The sequence below is a fragment of the Diospyros lotus genome, chromosome 14, assembly GCF_014633365.1.
Source record: "Diospyros lotus cultivar Yz01 chromosome 14, ASM1463336v1, whole genome shotgun sequence".
NCBI classification, from domain to species: domain Eukaryota; kingdom Viridiplantae; phylum Streptophyta; class Magnoliopsida; order Ericales; family Ebenaceae; genus Diospyros; species Diospyros lotus.
Genome location: NC_068351.1, coordinates 29706520 through 29726451, shown reverse-complemented (window position 1 = coordinate 29726451; position 19932 = coordinate 29706520). Strand labels below are relative to the sequence as shown.

At 37.4% G+C, this 19932-nt stretch overlaps 1 protein-coding gene across 1 annotated transcript in view; it reads right to left on the bottom strand.

Moving 5' to 3' along the window:
* Nucleotides 1-1306: 1306 nt before the first annotated feature.
* Nucleotides 1307-19932, bottom strand: part of LOC127789867 (protein FRIGIDA) — a 42075-nt gene continuing 23449 nt past the window's right edge. Inside the window, exons 2-3 of the mRNA XM_052318918.1 lie at nt 2340-2515; nt 1307-2256 (exon numbers count right to left, since the gene is read on the bottom strand). Of these exons, the coding sequence (XP_052174878.1) occupies nt 1459-2256; nt 2340-2515 (974 nt within the window). The 3' untranslated portion in view covers nt 1307-1458. The remainder of the gene's footprint in view (nt 2257-2339; nt 2516-19932) is intronic.

Here is a 19932-nt window from a genome sequence, read left to right as displayed (position 1 = left end):
TGTATTATAGTATTAACTCACTCACAGACAGAGTGACCTCACATCAACTCCAGGCGTAAAGCGTAAAACAGTTGTTCTTTTGAGGAATTTGATAGAAACATAAAAATTTACTGAATTTATTTGTTTTAAGTCATTTTCTCTTTATTTTTGTAAAATATATTTGTTATCATCATAAAGAAAATAGGTAAATTATTTTATTGATATTTTATATCAAAGGAAACAAAGACAAATCTAAAATAAATTGTCTTATTTAGTGGAAATATTAAAAGAATCACCTTTTGCTTTAATATTAGAAAAAGGTTAAATTATGTTTAAACTTTTCAATTTTGATCCATTTAGCTTCTAATTTTTTATACTCAAATTCACCTCTAAAGTTGAATTTGAGCTTAAAAAAAAAAAAACTAACATTTCAAAAGAAAAATGTTTATAAGTAATTTAATTTTTAAATATTCAAATACTAAAATAATTAAAATCAAAACACTAAAGGTGAATTTGACTTTTTATTCTCTTATATACTTTAAATGAGGGCTCCGTCTGTTTGTGTAAAATATTTTTGAGAAAAATATCTTCTTTTTTTTTATCTTTTTAGTATTTAATTGAAAAAAAGGATGCAAAAATATTTTTATAATAAACATATTTTACATCAAATTGTATAAAATAACTTTTCAATTCAAAATTCATAAGCGATTTTCCTTCTTACACCAATGCGAATAAACTATTGTTTCTTTTTATGAAAACATCTTTATATTTTTTATAATTATATAAAAATAATAATAACACATATATTGCCATGTTCTTCTATCCTAATTCTTATAATTTGTCGTTTCTCATTTGCGTATACTTTTGTGTTTATCCCCGTGCCCTAAAATCTTGATATATACATTCATGATTCATACATTTATATATATATATATACACGTTTATATACATGCAACTAATGTTTAAAACATATTTTACCATGCAAAGAGACATTAAAAAGATAAAATAAAAAATTGTGTAAAACATTTTTGTCTTATGTCACACGTCAGGAGCATTAGTAGAGTAGCGATTGGATAAAGGGGAATGAATTGAAATGGTTGGGGCATATAAAAGAAAGAAGCTCTTTCTGCCAAAGTTTTTCATCCTTACTTCTGCAATGCAAATAGATGTTGGTCTCTTAAGGATGGACAAAACAAAATGGAGTTTGAAGCCCCCTTACCCCTACCCCTACCCCTACCCCTACCCCAAACCCAACCCCAATTTCTACATAAAGTTCAATATCAAATTGCATCAGCCCCCCTTTCTAAGACTCAAGAGAGATAAGAGAGAGAATAACAGTCGTTTAAATACTTTATGCGTCGAGTATTCCAAAAAGCCGCCGCAAAGGAACAGGTACAGCCGTACAGGCACAAGCAAGGAAGGGGATTGTAGGAATGACCGACTAGATACAGTTGCCACTTCATCCGCTCGCTTAATTAATTAATACAAGTAGGATGCACCACGACGCGCCCCCCCAAATGCTTCACTTTCCACAACACTGTCCGCAAACTGATAGAGATCAGAGTTTGTATTCCTGCTCGAACCACCACCACCACCAATGGAGGATCTTGGCAGTCCGGCAAACCCTTCCCGCGCCTGCCCCGGCAATGAACCCAGCAATCCCCTAGCCCTCAGGGCTGCCGACTCAGCTAGCTCTCGCTCGATTAATCTCTCTCTCGAGGCATACTCTCCTCCACGCCACCCATACGGGAGACCATTGTCACCGATGACCTGTCCAGCCCTGTCGATCCGCCCATGAACCCCGGAGTAAGGCCCTCTTGCCAAAATACTACCATCAGTTCCAGCTAAAATGCCAGCTCCAACAATTGAAGGCACCCCAGCCCCATGCAGCAGCAGAGATGATGAGGAAGCAGCAGGGAAACCACTGATATGACTGGGAGGATATCCACCATGTATGGGTGAGATACGTTCAGAAATGCCATTTTCGTTGCCAAATGCAGAATCCCTCTGCTGTTGTGGCGCCCAGTTTCCAGCAAACCTCGGTCGTTTCGGCTCTTGGCTTCTGAATTTCTCTGAGGATTCTACTTGATCCGCTTTTCTCTTTGTTGCCTTCTCTTCTTGACTTTTTTTCTTAAGATCGGCAATTTCTTTTTCAAGGCTAGATACAGCGTCACTGATTTTCCATCCACTAAAAGCCTTTGATAGGTCTATATTGTGATCTTCTGAACACTTGATTGCAAGTTTCAGATTTCGTAGATGCTTTCTGTTTGCTCCAGTCTGCATGGAATTACAAAATTTCTGGATTGGCAAACTAAAATCCTAAAGAAATTTATGCAAAAAAGAGTTCAAACTACACATACCACTGCTGGAATTGAACCCAGTGCTGCTTTTTTTGCTTTCTTCCAATTCGCTTTTGACTCCCTTATAAATGATGACAAAATTGTCTGAGGGGGGAACCTACTCTCCAGGCCAAAATCATAAACGATGTTCACTGCTCTAACCTCCATGTCATTTGATACCATCCAATCAATTATCTCTGTAACAGATAACACCATGTTATAAGGCTGTGAATACAAGCAACCGAACCCATCACAAGGTGCAATTAAAATTAAATAAAAAAGAGTTAACGTTAATGCAAAATCAACCAGGCAACCAACCACCAATTCAGATGTTAATATGCATAAAAGGCAAAACCATCGTCAGATTTTTTTAACACATTATGCTCAATAGTGCACAATTATTTTCTATTGTGAATATGTATTTATTTTCTAAATCATATTTTCTTATACAAATCTAACTCTCCAATAGAAATCAATTATATTTCTCATGTTTAATCACTCAACAGAAGCAGAGGTGGATAAAAGACCAGATCCACCAACTTTGGTCATCATGAATAAAGGCAAAACAGCATGGCATTGCTATAGAATTAGATTTTTGCTTTGGTCACCATCTTTAGAACAGTTGCCAACAAAAATTTTGAAAAAATCACAACAATAGTTTATAATTTCATAAAAAGAATTCATGGCTCATAGAAAATTCAAGAAAAAAATAGAAAATGTTAAATATCAACCCTAGTTCATATACAGATGCTTAGATTATAGAGTAGAAACAAGTAAGAGATATTGTTTTAGGCCTTCCCTCTTACTGTTATTTTTTATTTTGTGTGTGTTTTGCCAAGGCTGAGGGGAGGGAAGTAGGGAGATTAGAGTTTGAGGTATAGGCATGACACAAGATATGATGAGAGCTAAAATCCCAGCTTATGATGATGAAGATGATAATGGGGGAGCAGAGGGAGAAGTTAGAATCAGAACCCACAAAGACAACATCAGGGAAGTTGCCAGCCATGTGGGATGAAGGCTTACAAAAGTGCAGGGACTTGTTCAGACTAGAGGTGATAAAAGTACAATGATTACTTCTGTCATGCTCTGGAGTGGCAAAGGGGCAGCGGAGGGCTGAGTTTTGCCCACCCAGCCCCGATCCTGATATCCATACCCCACACTGTACCCAAACAGGGTAAAAATTGTTAACCCCATCCCCCAACCCAATCAGGAACAAGGATCTTAGAACCCGCCCTGATCCCCAGCCAAGCTGAAATACAAAACAAAATGAGACAAATTTGAAAAAAATAAATCTAGAATTTAAGACCTTTAAACACACTAACACAAATCTAAAAACCAAAAATGAACAAATCTTGCTGTTTTTCAATGAAACACAGCAAGAATTTTGGCCTATTGGGTTGGGGATATATACATGTATATATATACAAGACATTTAACAACACAATCTTCTCAAACTCATTTTAGGAATTTTGGAAAATCATCTCCATCTTCTCTAACACAAGTTACACCAAAGAAAAGCATCTTTCTTTCTTTTTTATGTTCCAATTTTTCTAGATTGAAAATTAATTCTCCGCACTAACATTTGAACTCATTTTTTAAATTTTCTACAAAAAATGAAAACTAGAGATTTTATAGAAAATTGGAGATAAAAAACTATAAATTATTTTCAACACCCAAACAACCTCTAAATGTTCCATACTACAGTGATCTTAGTCCACTTTTTTCCCTACTATCGTTTCATCTCACCTAATATCAAGTGGTACCAAGGCAAAAATGTGTGTTAGAATTTTTGCTTGGGAGCCATGTTGGAGGTGGTAGAGGACGTGGAAGACTCGATCAAGCCCAGCAAAAATAATGGGCTGAGATGAAGGTGTGTGATTTAAGATTTGTCACTAATTGTGCGAGCTTTATATCAGCAAGAACATCCAGGAGAACAAATGGAGTCCAAAAGGTGACCCAACCCTTTAGCAGAACGTGGTTTTGAGGACAAACCTGAAGATGGAGAAGATGAAAACCCCTTTCATGATGTAGGACCAGCTAATTATACAACAAGAAGTGCATTGAAAGAAGGTTAATACATTATCTTGATTTGAATGGTGGTGGCATCAAAGTTGACTTTGGTGATTTCCATGGAAAGATGTGCATCCAACAGACTACTTAAATTAGGAAGCTAGCTTGGAGGATTACTTTGGGTGGAGATTAACAGTAGAAAATAGGAAGATGATGTTTGTAAAACTTAAGCTGAAGGGCACTGCAGTTAAATGTTGGAAGAGAGTTGAAGAGCAACGTGCATGACAAGGCAACCCATAAATAACACTTGAGAGTGCAAGAAAGAGAAGATGCAGAAGAATCTTTTGCTTGCTGATTGTGGCATAGAGTTGTTAAGAGATTCTATTCAAGTAAAATCATATGATGGTAGAGGATTATACTTTGCAATTTAATTACCTTTCAATTGAAGTTGGTCAGAATGAAACTAATGAACAAATGACGCCCCATTATCTTGTTGGTTTGAATAAGAGATGAGATTGGAGTAGTCTGTTTATACAAAGTTGAACATTCTCAACAACCTGCATTAATGGCTAAGAAAGAGTTTTGTTCTACAATGTAAGGAGCCCTATGTATGAGAGGACTCATGGTAATTCCAATGCTGTTCAGAATGATCAAATTGCCCATTAGAGTAGTCAAGAGGCTGCCACAACCAGCAAAGCAACCGTAGGGGATATTGGACATTTTGATAGAAGTGGTAAGGGGTAAATATTTTGCAATGCAGGGCCTTCAAAGAGTTGAAAGATTAGTATAAAACTGATCCTAGTTTCAATGACATCGTAGCTGATTTGCAAGGGTTGTCCAATGCAGAAATGTTGCCTTACAGGTTCCACGATGGCTATTAGTCAAGGCAATTAAATGTGCATTCTAGAGGATATTTGTATGAGAAGATTATCAGGGAGCTTCATGGTAATAGCTTAGGAGAACAGTTTGGCATAGAGAAGAAGATGGGATGTGGACAGAGTGGTGAAGGTATCCAGCTTGTCAATTTGGCAGGTTAAGTTCATAAAACAGAGTTGTAAACTCAAGCTGAGCAAATAAAGCAGCTTGAGTTCACTTGAGAATAGATTTTGTCTTGGAACTTCTTAAGATTGTAGCAGGATTCAGTTCCTTTTTGTTGAGGTTGATCAATTTTCAAAGATGACACCATATTCCATGTTTTAGGATTTTAGATGCAGCAGATATTGCTCAATTGGTTTTCCAAGGAAGTGGTGAGACTGCATTAAGTTCTTAACTATTTATTGTTTATGATAGAATTTCAAATCCACAAGGCACTTTTTGAGAACTTTATCGAGGAATTGGAACTGAGCATCAGTATTCCTGCACTTGTCATCCACAAATGGAAGGTCAAATAGAAGCAATCAACCAAAGTTTGGGAAACATGTTGGGATGCCTTATTGGAAATAATGTGAAAACGTGAGATTTCATAATACCACACACTGAATTTGCCTACAATAATTCAAATAAATATGAACAGTAACAAGACACCATTCAGGACTGCATATGGGTTGCAAGCTCAACATGTTTGACTTGGGCCTTTTCCCAAGAAGTTAAAAGTGAGAAGAGGTTTTTGCTAAACGTACTCTATGTCCATGAAGAGGTCAGATTAACATTAAGGAAGAGTGATGGAGGCTTATTCTTAAGTTGCTAATCAACATCATTGAGAGAAGGAATTTGAAGAGTGATGTGGTCACCAATCAAGACCCAGCCCAAGGCCGATCCAACCAAACCAGAACAATAGCGTTGGAATAGTAGCGGAACAACATTTTAATACTTTATATGTTTTAGGATGTTAATTCTATTTCATGTTTGTTAGGGTTTTATTTCTATTAGAATTCTAGTTGGATTTTAGTTACAAGTATTAGATGGATTAGCCAAACTCTATAAACCTACCTAGAACCTAGGGGTTGTAATCAATTTTATTATTCAATAAATTCCAACAAACCAGTTCAATTTTTTTCAGCAAACAGCTTTAGTTTTTGCGCTTAGTTGAGAGTCCAACTTTGATCGTTGAAATTTGTTCTCTCAATCATAGATGTTAAAGGCGCGCCTAGGCGCAAGGCGCTAGTTCGGCGCCTCGACTAGGCCGAGGCGATGAGTTTTCCAGAAGGCCCTCACCTTGCATGGCGAGATGCCGAGGCATGAGGCGCGCTTCATGAAACCTAGGTTTTATTTAAAACCTGGGCAGCCCAAGTCAGCAAGTCGGCTTGTCACTCCCATCTTCCTCCCGACGTCACTCCCATCTTCTCCCTCTCCTTCTAACCATCAAGCCAGCCATCGAAAACACCTTGGAAGCCGCCGAAAACACCCTCCTCAAGCTGTCCAGCCACCGGAAACTCCCATCTTTTCTAGCACCAGCCGCCAATCGACCCGATCTTCCTCTCCTCGTTGTTGTCGAGCCGAGCCCGCCTCTCTTTATACGGTTGTTGTTTTCTTGTTGATTGGAGAATTTTGTGGAAGTTGGAAATGTGTTAAAACAGTCCAATCAATGTCATCGACAACTTCCAAAACTAACCTGGTATGAAATTACTTTGAAGCTGATCCTAATGATAGAAATACCATCGCATGTAAATTTTGTCTTAAAGTAACGAAAGGTGGCATATTTCGGGCAAAACAACATCTTGTGGATAGTTTTAGGAATACTAAAGCTTGTCCAAAATGTCCTCCATTAATAAAACAAGATATTGGAGAGTACATGCAAAAGAAGAAGAATGACAGGGATGAGCGAAATTTGGTGAAGGGTATGATGAGGAGGAGCCGCTGCCACAAAGTAGAAAAAGACCCAATATATCTACCGGAAGTGGAAGCGGTACTGGTAGTGCTAAAGGGCCAATACAAAAGGGTCCACTTGATGTTTTTCTTAAAGACCAAGAAGTTACTATGTTAAAAAGCAAGAGTAAAGGAAGGCAAATAAGGTTGGGTAAGAATGATTTTGCAAAAAAAAAGAGTTAAGAGCTTAAGTTTGTAGAAGCTTTGCATGATGGATGTATGATGCAAGCATTCCATTCAATGCAGTGACATATAACACTTTTAAAGTCTTTATAGAAGCAGTTGATAAGTATGGTCCGGGTGTGAAGCCGCCTAGTTACCATGAAGTTAGGGTTCCCCTTCTCAAACAAGAGGTGGAAGCAACACGTACAATGATGAAAGATCATGAAGAGGCATGGGCCAAATATGGATGTTCCATGTTGTCAGATAGCTGGAAAGACAAGAGAGAAAGGACATTGATTAACTTTTTAGTCAATTCTCCTAAAGGAAGTATGTTTTTAGAGTCTTGTTGATGGTTCCAGCTATTTAAAGACAAGGGAAAAGATGTTTTAATCATTAAATAAATGTGTGGAAAAGATTGGAGTAAGAAATGTGGTGCAAGTGCTCACCGATAGTGCTTCAAACAATGTTTTAGCAGATATGAATTCATTTTTGTAATTTGTATTATGTTTATAAATAGAACAATTTGAATATTCATTAGATATTTATTATTTACTAATATCTTGTTAATTTTACTCTAAATAATAATAAGAAGATTTTTGGAGGCAAAATATCCTAGGTTGTTTTGGACACCATGTGCAGCGCACTACTTGGATTTAATGTTGGAAGATATTTTCAAGTTGCCTAATATGAAGAAGACATTTGAGAGAGCTGTTATGGTGAATAGCTACATCTATACTCGTTCGGGTCTAATAAACATGCTTAGAAGGTTTATTGACAAGAAAGAGTTGTTAAGACTTGCAAAAACACGGTTTGCAACTGCCTTTATCACTTTAGGCAGAATGCATAGTCTAAAAAGCAACTAGAAGGATGTTTACCTCTAAGGAGTGGTTGACAAGCAAGTGGGGGCTAAAAAGGTTGTAGAAGTGATTTTGATGCCTTCATTTTGGAATAATGTTGTATATGCTTTAAAGGTGGCCAGTCCATTGGTGCGTGTACTATGCTTAGTGGATTGTGAGAAGAAGCCGGCTATGGGATACATATATGAGGCCATGGATAGGGCCAAAGAAGCGATTGCTAACTCTTTTAATGGGGATGAAAAGAAGTATGCACCCATTTTTCAGATCATTGATAAACGATACGATATTCAGCTTCATCACCCCATGCACACTGCTGGTTGGTGTCACAGCTCAAGGGTAGTTAGAAGAGTATTATTGTAATAAGGTTGTATTAGTTAGTAAGAGGTATTTTGTGAGTTGTTAGGAGTACATGGGTGCTATTTTTCAGATTTCATTTACTGTTGAATAGCCTATAAATAGGCCCTAGTATGTAGAGAAAAGTATGCTGAAAATAACATAGTGAATTCATATTTTCCCTCCTTACTTTCTCCATCTCATTCTTTTTAATTCTCTCTCATTTCTTTTGATTTCTGCTATATATCTCCCTCCAATTCTTCTCCATTTCCCTCCCGAATCCTCCCCAATTCCTTCCTAGACCCTAGCTAAACCCTAGGGTCGTGACAAATGGTATCAGAGCCAATCCTTCCTTGGCTGGGATTTCAATCAAACTCTAGTGAAGACGAGGCTGAGGTGATTTCGGAAATCTATAATTCATGCACGTCAAGCAACAATTGAGTTCGAAGAACTTGCATGCGATTGAGTTCAAAATTAAGATTTGGATCTGTCTGATCTGAGAGGTGAAGCGGAATTCAAATTAATCCTAGAAGGCAAATGTTATTGGCTGCGCCGGAATCGTTAAACGGAGGAGGGCGGCTTGAATTGGTGTTGAGATCAGGCAAGTGACTCAGAATTGAGTTGTGTTGAATCACAGAAGAAGTGACGAAGTGTGGCGAAGCAAAAGCATATCCGATCAGGCAGCTTTCAGAATCGAGAATTTGTAGCAAGGTCTGACGGAGGCTGATGCTCGAAATCAAAAGACAACTCAGCTGCAAAATCAAAATCAAGAAGACGTTGCAAGCTGAAAGAGTTCCGACCGAACATTGATTTAATTTTTCAAGCTAATTAGAGGGAGCAACAGAAGTAGCACCGAAAATGAGAAGTTGGTCGATGATTGGGTGTGGAATCGAACAAGTTACGAAAGGAGATTCAAGAAGCAGCAAAACTCTGGAAAATTCTGGAGCCAATTGGACGGTGATTGGGCATGGGTTGGGGCGATTATTGAATCTGATTGACTGAAGGAAGCTAGCAATTGAATCAGAAGCCTCTTATTGATCCAACGAAAACTCTGTGATATAAGTAAAAACCTCTTTGCCAGGTATGAATTTGCCATTCGTTAATTTCATGTGCTTCAAGAAGTTTTCTTCAGATTCTCGGATGGTATGAACTAGAAATTGCTTGGATTTTGATCGTGTTTCTAAAGTCTGGAGTCATCGCTTAGTGAGCTGCTCCAATTTATTGCATGAGATCGATTGGATTAACTGAATTGAGAGACAAAGACACCGATTCCAGCTGGAGGGGAAGTCACTATTGGCTGTTGCGATCAACTTTTGGCTGCTCCTCACTTGATCGGAAGGTGATTTTGATTCTGTTAGGTTAAGTAACAGACCAGTACGCGTGATGTGCTGTTGTTTGTGATCAGAAGGCAGCAAGGCCAAGCAACGCAGGATCCAGAAAGAGAAATCCAGCTTTAGGTGCATGCTATGGCTGCCGCATTGATTTGTCCTAACACCAAACGGTTAGGCAAATTCGATTAGGCAACCTGAAGATCAACCATGGATGAATTGAGGTTGAGGCAAGTAGGAAGCTGCGGTCGGAAGTGGTAAGAAGGGAATCGATATTTTCCAGAAGCAGCTTGTGGTCTTTGGAAGCTATTACAGGGGCGGGGAATTGTTGTTCTATAGCGATTCCGATCTGATCTTGAAGGAGACTCAGGGAGCCGAGTGATTGTCACGGCTGCATTTCAGATCAGGCGATTATTAGAGGCTGTTCAGCAACAACTGAACTTTGGAGGTTGCTCCTGCATCAGAGATTAAGGAAGATTGCACAGAACAATGCCCTATGGAAGATCGATTTTCTGAGGCAGTTGATCATTTTAAGAGACGGAATTCTGAAGTTAAGGATTGCTGAATTTTAATACAAGGAGGAGTTTCCGAATGGATCCTTAAGAGGCTGATCAAGAGGCTGTTACAGGGTGCAATTTCAAGAAATTGAACTAAAGAGATGGTCGAAGGACTAATTGCTGCAACAAAGGAAATTAAGGACCTCCGTAGGCAACTGGATCATTTGTTGATCCTGTGTTCACATAAATTTCATACTACTAATTGGACTTTATCGACCTCAATTCCAAGTGTTGATTGGGCCACTATTGCTCCATTGGCTATTCCGGTGTTTGACAAGGATAGGCCAAAATGGTGGATCCGGCAATGTGAATGGGTGTTCTACCAACACCGAGTAGCTGAAAAGGAGAAGGTAAAAATGGCTACAGCTAATCTGAGTGGAATTCCATACGTTTGGTTCCAGAATTGGAGCTGGGGAAGGGTGGAATTGAGCTAGTCGCAGTTTGTAATTGACTTGTGTAACCGGTTTGGAGAAAGGACCAAAACCTATATGATCAATGGAGCTTCTAAGGCTGTTAATCTAGAGATGCAAGAAGCTGATGAGGAAGAAAAAGAAACAGTAGAAGGGATCGAAGAATTGGGGGATGGCAGTCCAACAGTTGGCAGCATCCCAAGCACTCTCACTGGTATTGGAAATCCAATCGCTAAAACCCTCAATATAACACCGTTGGAGGAGGTAACTGATGAGGATGAAGCTGAGATGTTTGCTAGCAATCCGGGAGCCAAAGATCTTGGAGTGGAAACAGCCACAACAATCTTAGATTGTGGAGATCTTAAATCTATTTCTTTTGAAGGAATAGGAATGGAAGGAGTTGCTAAATTACCTACTATGGATCAAGTAACTCCAACTGAGAAATCAATCAATTGAGAGGAAACTTGTGCCTTAATCGAAGTGGATAACCAATTGAGGGCAGTTCAAGAATGGTTAGAGATTAAGGGAGGATGCTTGCATGATATTGATTACACTAAAACCTTTCAGCAATATGTTTCTGATTTGGAGCAATGGAGGAAGCAGAAGGATAAAGCGAAACAAGATGAAAGGAAAAAAAAAGGGAAAAATAAGATAAGAAGAAGGAAAAACGAAGAAGAAACCAATGGGTGAAGATGGGCATTGGATAAAGAAACGATAGCTTGGTTGTAATAAGTTTCTTGGGGACAAGAAACCTTTCAAGGGGAAGGGAATGTCACAACTCAAGGGTAGTTAGAAGGGTATTATTGTAATAAGGTTGTAGTAGTTAGAAGGAGGTATTTTGTGAATTGTTAGGAGCACATGAGTGCTATTTTCCAGATTTCATTTACTGTTGAATAACCTATAAAAAGGCCCTAGTATGTAGAGAAAGGTATGCTGAAAATAACATAGTAAATTCATATTTTCCCTCCTTACTTTCTCCATCTCATTCTTCTTAATTCTCTCTCATTTCTTTTGATTTCTGCTGTATATCTCCCTCCAATTCTTCTCCGTTTCCCTCCCGAATCCTCCCCAATTCCTTCTTAGACCCTAGCTAAACCTTAGGGTCATGACAGTTGATACTTGAATCCAAAATATTTCTACAAGGCTAAACGTATAGATCCAGAGATCATGACTAGCTTATATGAATGCATTAAAAAGTTAAATCCAAATGTAAAGATTCAAGACCAAATTGATGCTGAGCTTTCAATGTATAACAAGGCAAATGGGTTCTTTAGAAACTATATGGCTATTAGAAAGAGAGCTGAGAAATCACCAGATATACACATATATATATTACATTATGTATATAATCATTTTAGATAATAGATAATAATTAACCTATGAATTTTATTGGACAGCTAAATGGTGGGCTTCATATAAAATGTCAACACCCACATTGCAAAATTCTGCAATTAAAATTCTTAGCTTGACTTGTAGTTCATATGGGTGTGAACGTTATTGGAGTGTGCTTGAAAATGTAAGTGCATTGTACATATAACACTTGCAATTTTTATTAGTAGTTAGTTTGTTTCATGTAGCTTATTCATAGTATGTTTTTGCATGAATTGTTGTAACTTCATACTAAACGAAGAAACAGGCTTGATCAACTTCATTTAAACAACTTGATGTTTGTGAAATACAATAGAGCATTGAGGCGTAGGTATCAAATGCGTGATACCACTAACCCTATCATATTGACCCACATTGATGAAGCAATAAATGGTTGACTGGAAAGCTTGATGAGGAGAATGATAAAGATGATGAAACTATTTTTCCAAATGATGTTGGGGATGGGTTGACATGGAGTAATGTTGTTGCAGCTGCAGGAGTTGGAGAGCCTAGTTATCGATTTAAAATTAAACAAACTCGATCACAATCAAGTTCAACTTTGGCTTCAACTTCAAAGCAGCGAGTAATTTAGGAGATTGAAGAGAATGAGGAAAGTGAGACAGAGACCGAAGATGATGAAGACTTGGAAGAGGGAGAGGAAGAAGAAGATGAAGGGGTGATTGAAGAGGATGATGAAGATATTGACCTTGATGTTAATGATCTTCTTGATGATGATTGATTAAAATTTCTTTATTGATTGTGGACTTGTAGTGTTTATGTGTTTGTTTAGAACTTTATATGATGATTGATACTTGTTTGAGTTTGAAACTTTGAGTTTGAACTTTAATAATGTTTCTAGTTTAGAATTTGCATGATGAATGAATCAACTTTGATGTTAGTTTAGAATTTGAAGATGATGAATCAAGAATGATATGCATGTGTTATTATTGATAATTTGATAGTTGTATATGATTTTAAAATATTTGAGTTTTTTTTTTTTTTTTTTTTTATGAAATGTGCGTCTCGCTTCCCAAAGGTGCGCTTTGCCTCGTGCGCCTCACACCTCAGGCTCCAAAACCCTATGCACCTCGATGCGCCTATTGCCTTTTAGAACTATGCTCTCAATAATGTGGTCACCAATCAAGACCCATCCTAAGGCCAACCCGACCAAACCGAAACAATAGCACTGGAACAGTAACAAAATAGTATTTTAATACTTCATATGTTTTAGGATGTTAATTCTATTTCATGTTTGTTAGGATTTTATTTCTATTAGAATTCTAGTTGGATTTTATTTACAAGTATTAGATAGATTAGCCAAACTCTATCAATATTACCTAGAATTTAGGAGTTGTAATCAATTTTATTATTCAATAAATTCCAACAAACCAATTCGATTTTTTCCAACAAGCAGCTTCGGTTCTTGCACCTAGTTCAGAGTCCAGCTTTGGTCGTTGAACTTTGTTCTCTCAAGGATACTTGAAACTTATTGTTTCAAGGGTTTCTTTGTGTGTTTTCTTGACACACGCACTACACGCTGCATCAAAGAAGGTGCCTTAGTACTGCGCTTGAGGAGAGTAACATTTTACTTATCATAAACTCAAGTCATGGAAGTTTGGGCCATCTAAAGTGTTACAGAAAATCAGTGATAATACCTATCTAAAATAACTGCCATCTGATCTAGAAATCACACCAATCTTTAATGTTTCTAACTTATTTGTTATTGGGGAATTGATGGTGAAGTAACTACAATCAAAGATTAAGTGCAACACTTACCAACAGTGTAACAAAATGCTTTTAAAGATGTGCTAGAATGAAAAGTCAAGGAAATACTTGGACTAAAAAAGACAAGTTGAAGAGAATTGATCGAAAAATGAACATTATGATAGGGATATTTTGATTTTGATTTTAAAATAAGATTTAGACTGGTTTAAAGATTTAGACTAGGTTTTATCTTGTTTTATCAAGTTCTGTTTTGATTTATTATAGTTGTTTAGATGATAGAATTTTATATGATTTAGGGATTAGATAGAGTTATATTTGATTTTAGAGATCATAATCATTTTTTATTAGATGTTATCTTTTAATTGCCTATAAATAGGCAACATAATGTAGCTTTTATTCATACTCGATGACTGAATATTATTGATTTCCCCTTTTTGAAGATTTCGCTCTTCTTTCTTTGTTCTTCTCTTCTCCCTGCTTCTTCTTCTCACAAGCTCCTCCTTCATAATCTCTTCTCTTTCTTTCCCTACTTTCTGCAAATTTTACTGTCCCGCCTCACATTAATGTTATCAAATTTTTTTAATCAAATCTGAGTTACTTTTCAACGTGGCAAGATTAGAGAATCAGCATATTTTAATTTATAGTAAATTACACCCAGACCGTAGTTTGGGTCATGTGTAAAAACGCTTCTACAGGTCCCCATGGTTTATATTTTTAGCTCAGACACCCCCTCCGTTTGTTTTTAGCAATAATGATATTAATTAAAATTAAATTAAGTTAAATTAATATTTAATCTCGCTCTTAATCTCCTTTTCTAATTAAAACTAAAAAAAAAGGAATAAGGGGAAACCAGCAAGCAGCAGTTACCTGCTGCTCTCTGATGCCGCCTCGCTACCAGCAACCAGTCTTCTTCTCCATTCTTCTCCGTTCTCCTTGGCCGGAAATTGCAGGGAGGGAGGCAAACAGGCAGAGAAAGAGGATAGATGGATCTGATCTGGATGTCACCAGTCCACTGACACCATTGATGTTGCTGCCTCCAATGATGTCACCCAACAGCTCTTCATCCAGTAATGGTTCTAGCTGGTTGATAGGAACCCATTGCACATTGTCCAGAATAGGTGAAGAAGATGAAGAATTGACACCATCAGCATTTAAGGTTTTCTTAAATCCTAAATATCATACTATCATTCCAACTTTGAACCTATACTGATCTTAGCACTAATTCTGCATTTTTGGGTGGTCATTTTGTTTCGCCCTACATCAAACTTCTTCACTAGTTCTCCACCATCTTAGTTTGCACCAATGTCCTAAAAAGCCCCATGTTAGGTCATTTAGCCAAACCTCCTAGTTTTGGATAAGTTGTATATACGGAGGGCCTTGGAAGTGGTCTACTAGGGATTACGCAAGACAGTGAAGCCTTTAATTCCAAGTGGAATTTAACCACCTCACCCAAGAACCTTCTCCCCTCTAAGCAGAGAATCAGTGTGTTGGTACAGAGTAGGGCTGAATTGTGAACTTATCACTAATTTTCGTCGAGTCTGTCATTGAAAGAAAGACTATTTTAAGAGGGTATAGTGGAAAAGGAGCTTCCATATTATATCAAACATTCTCATTCTTTGGATCAAGGTCTTCTTCCTTCTAAATCAAACATGGGATGTATTTGAGTAAAGAAGGTTTCCCAAAGGGGTAGTCCTTTATTAATGTCGCCCAAGGAGGGGTGTTGATGAGAAGCATTCATGTGCCTGTATGGGTGTTTTACAGGCAGAATACACGTGTTTATGATGGTGGATGCTAAAATGTTGGATATGGAGGGTAGAAAGTATGGAACACCTAACACCTTGGACATGTATATGTTTGTTATGATGGCGTAGACTAAGCCATTGGCCAAGGAGGCACTAGAAGCGTGGGATACCTCCAACAACTTGGGTGCTTGAATTTTTAAATGTTAAGGAGCATAATGCATAAAATTAGGCCTTAACAAGCCCTAAAAATTCAGTCAGCTCATGAGAATCCCTTTTGAGGGTTATGGTCAGGAGGAGTTGAGGTTGACATTTATTCTTTTCCCTTATGCATAATCTCCCACCTAGTTAAATACCCCAACAGGAGGGTCAAGATCAAATTGTTGCCAAGGAAGCGGAAAGGTAAATCTTTTCAATTTTAGAAACTAAATGAGGAGTTGGCCTTGGAAATTGTGAAAAGTTTGCGAAGTGGTTGTCAGATGATGGAGGTCAATTTGGATGCCATGAGTGGCTAGGGTTATTCTGGTTTACTATGACATTAACAGCTTTCCAAGTTGGTGGTGTTCCTCATGTTCTTTTATTTGCCATTTTAACAATGTTAATTAAGCTTTTCCAAAGCTTTCTCAATGGTGTATGATCATCACAAGATGCTGAGAAGAGGAAAGCCTTGGAGCAGTTACCTAGGGTGACAGCCTCATGGAATTGTCCTTGCTACTCGGGAATGATTTTACTGCGATCAAGTTTGTCCACAACAGGATTGAGTGTACTAGAACAAGTAATTTGACAAAAAGACTCCTCTCATACATCAAGTTTTGAGGAGTTGATGCCACCTTTGGACAAGGCCTCCACTGCTAGGTAATCAGGTTCAGCTAGAAAAGGATGTACAAGGGATGAAGTGATGAGAAGCTTCTCTATTTCACTATTTCACCAAATTTTGAGGAGTTAACACCTTTCTTTTGACGAGGTCTCATTAGCTGGTTTAGGCCTATTGAAAAAACCTCTGAAGTTTCCTACTGATATATAAATATAAATATACATATAGAGGATAATTACATAAACATACCTGAGGTTTTCCATAATATACACTTTTCATTAAACTCCTATTAACCTTATAGAAACATACCTGAATTTTTTTAACCTAAAAGAAACCTACCTAAGGTCTAAATTTTCATGAAGAAAAATTTCGCAAAAATAGTCGATTCACTTTCCAACTGTTAATAGAAGTGTTGATAAAGTCTTGAGTCCAAAAAAAAATCATTAAAAGGATTTTAAGTATCAAAAAGTCAACTACAGAAGTCAATTTTAGATAACTAACGCCCCTCAAATGAATTTTTTTGGGTTTGCAACTTCACAAACACTTTTATCTACCTTTGAAAAGTGTACTGATTATTTTTGTGAAATTTTTCTCTATGAAAATTTGGACCTTAGGTATGTTTCTGTTAGGTTTAAAATGGTTTAGGTATGAAACGGTGATGTTAACAAGTTCAATGAAAAGTGCAAATTATAGCAAACCTTGGGTATGATTCTTGCCATGACCAGCTTGTTATTTTTATTTCTATTTGCACTTATTTTGCTGAAGTAGTTAGTTATTACTTTTATTATCTGATTATTCTTAGTTATGGAGTAGTGGAGAGGTAGTGGAGTACTTAAAGGAGCAGTTACTAGTAGTGGAGGACTGGTAACTGCTCTATAGAATTGTGGGCTGCTTATATATGACAACCATAACCCTCATGGCCGGATATGAATGTATGAATTATCAAGTTTATTGAATTCTCTTGTTCTCCCTCAAGTTCTGTCTATTTTTCTCCCCCCATTCTCTTGGATTCTCCCCTCATTTCAGTCAGTTTTCCCTAATTTCAGTATGTTCCCCCTCAATTCTTGTTACTTCTCCCTCAATTTTCAATTCTATCTTCTAAGGAAACATCAGTTAGGACTAGGGTCCTGACAATTCTGTAATTATCCCTATATATATTGGTCTACCTTGTTTGAGAGTACTTTTCCAATATTGAAGGTTCATATCATTGTTGTGGTGATTTGAACACAACCCTATTACATTGAAGGCAAAGATCTCAGCTGACAGTCCTTCCCTATTTAGGTATGAAAACATGTGGCTTAAAGAGGAGAGTTTTACAGATCTAGCTAGAGCTTCACATTATAATGTTTGTTCAACAGAAATTTGAAGCTATAGACAAAGAATTATAACAAGTGGAGATCTTTAGTAAAGTGAGGTTCAAGAAAAATGGGTGGTTCAAGAAAAATGGGTTGTTAGCAAACATCAAGATTTTGGATGAACCAACAGGGTAGAGAGCCTATCTTAGGGAGTGAGAAATTGCATATGGAAGAGGGAAGATGAGAAGTTGATAGACTCCTGCTGTCAGAAAGAAGTAAATAGAAAGTTGCAAACAAAATTAGAAAAGCTCATTAGAGAAGGGAACCATAAGGAGTTTCATACTGCGATTGATGTTCACAATGTCGGGGAAGAAGACCACGTGGGGAGATTAGTCATTAGTAAAGTGAAAGTGTCAGTCCAGGATGATATTTCAAGTGGTGTTATGCAGTATTAGTATCATCAATCAAAGGAGGAGATTGGAGACTCAATATTCTAGAGATGGTAATCATGGAATTTCTGAGGAGTGGAGGAAGCCTACAGCATCTACATCAAGAATTCAAACATTATAAATATCATTAGTCCAATCCCATGTAGGAACTACTTGTGATAACAAACTGATTGAATCTGTTTAGCTTAAAGATGTAGGCGAGGAGATGCCAAAAAAAAGTTTGAGATTGGCCTGGAACATCATTCTTTTTGCATGAGTGGTGTTTAAATCAAAAAGTGTTATATATGCTTTCTCAAAGCAGAATTTCTTGTTTCTCCATTTTTTTGTGGCTAAAAGAGGATTTCCATTTGTTTATTCCCTTTCACTTATTTTGTTGATGAGTTCATTTTATAGATTTTTCATGGTGCAATTTTTGCCTATCCTTTGCCTCTCTTATGTTTGGATGGTGGATCAAAGGGCAAATGTATGGCACATTAGGGGTAGGGAGACTCTTTCCCTAATTTGGGAGAGAGTTTCATTATGAAACAGAAGGGGAAGGGAGGGTACATGATACCCTCATGCCCTCTATCAGTTCCAGACGTAAGGGCGATGGTAGAATTCCAATGAGGAATTCGGTAGTTGCCATTAGAAACAAAGGGGGAGAGAAGAGAGAGAGAGTAACAGAAAAGAGAGAGAAAGGAGCAAATCAGAATATTCTCATTGATTGCTCTTTTAGGAACGTGTGGCTCTTAAATATATAAGTGGTTAGGGGGCCTTCTAGAAGGTATCCCCCTGCCCAACAGCCTGTAACGGCTCTAGTACTCCTACTCAACATAATGGAAATTACAAGAAATTTAAAGTAATTGTTAAAAGTTGTCTAGAGTATAAGATAAGAAGATCAATGAAAGCAATGCATTTTTAGGGCCAATGAAAAATTAAATAGAAGTTTATATCCCAATCTGTAATTAGATATAGTTGGGGGATTAAATTGTAATTATCTAAAAGTCTTCATTGGGATATCCACCCGCTATTATAAATAAAGGGCATGGGGTGTGTGTGAATTAGATTTCACTCTCATTCTCTATGTTCAAATGCAGTGTGTGTGAGGAAAGACTTGCGTCCAAGAAAGTTCTTTCTAATCTCCAACAAGATTGTATTCAGGTGGGATAGAAAGGGAAGAGAGTGATCAATCATGCTGTTGTACTAATCGGATTTTTGAATAAGATAAAGGCTGCGCTCAAGGAGGTTCAAGACTGGATGTATGGTTGTCCTAAAAGGCAATCCAAACCAGGATAAAATCTGGTGTCATTGTGCTTTGCATTTCTGTTTCTTGTTTATTGTTTATGTTCTGTTTTGCTTGCATTTATTTTCTAATATAATGTTTGTGTCCAAACCGAGAGGATTGTGAGAGTGTCCAAGAGTGAACATATTTCTTGATTCATAAGGTGATTTCTTGGACTGCCAATGCTTCCAATTATAACAAATTGGTATCATAGCCGGGTCTCTCATCAAGAACCTTCAAGATTGATTAGAATTAAACACATACCCGCAGGAATGGCTTCTTCAGCCTCTGTCACACAGCATGATGTTGAGAAATTCGATGGCCAAAATGATTTTGGCCTATGGAAGATGAAGATGAGGGCCTTATTGGGAAACCTAGGTCTAGATGAAGCCATAGAGGCAGAAAAGAAAATACCCAAGTCTCTCCCTGAAGAACAGAAAAAAGAAATCTGTGAAAGGAGAAAGGAAATCAACAAAAGACCCTTTAAACCCTTATTCTAAG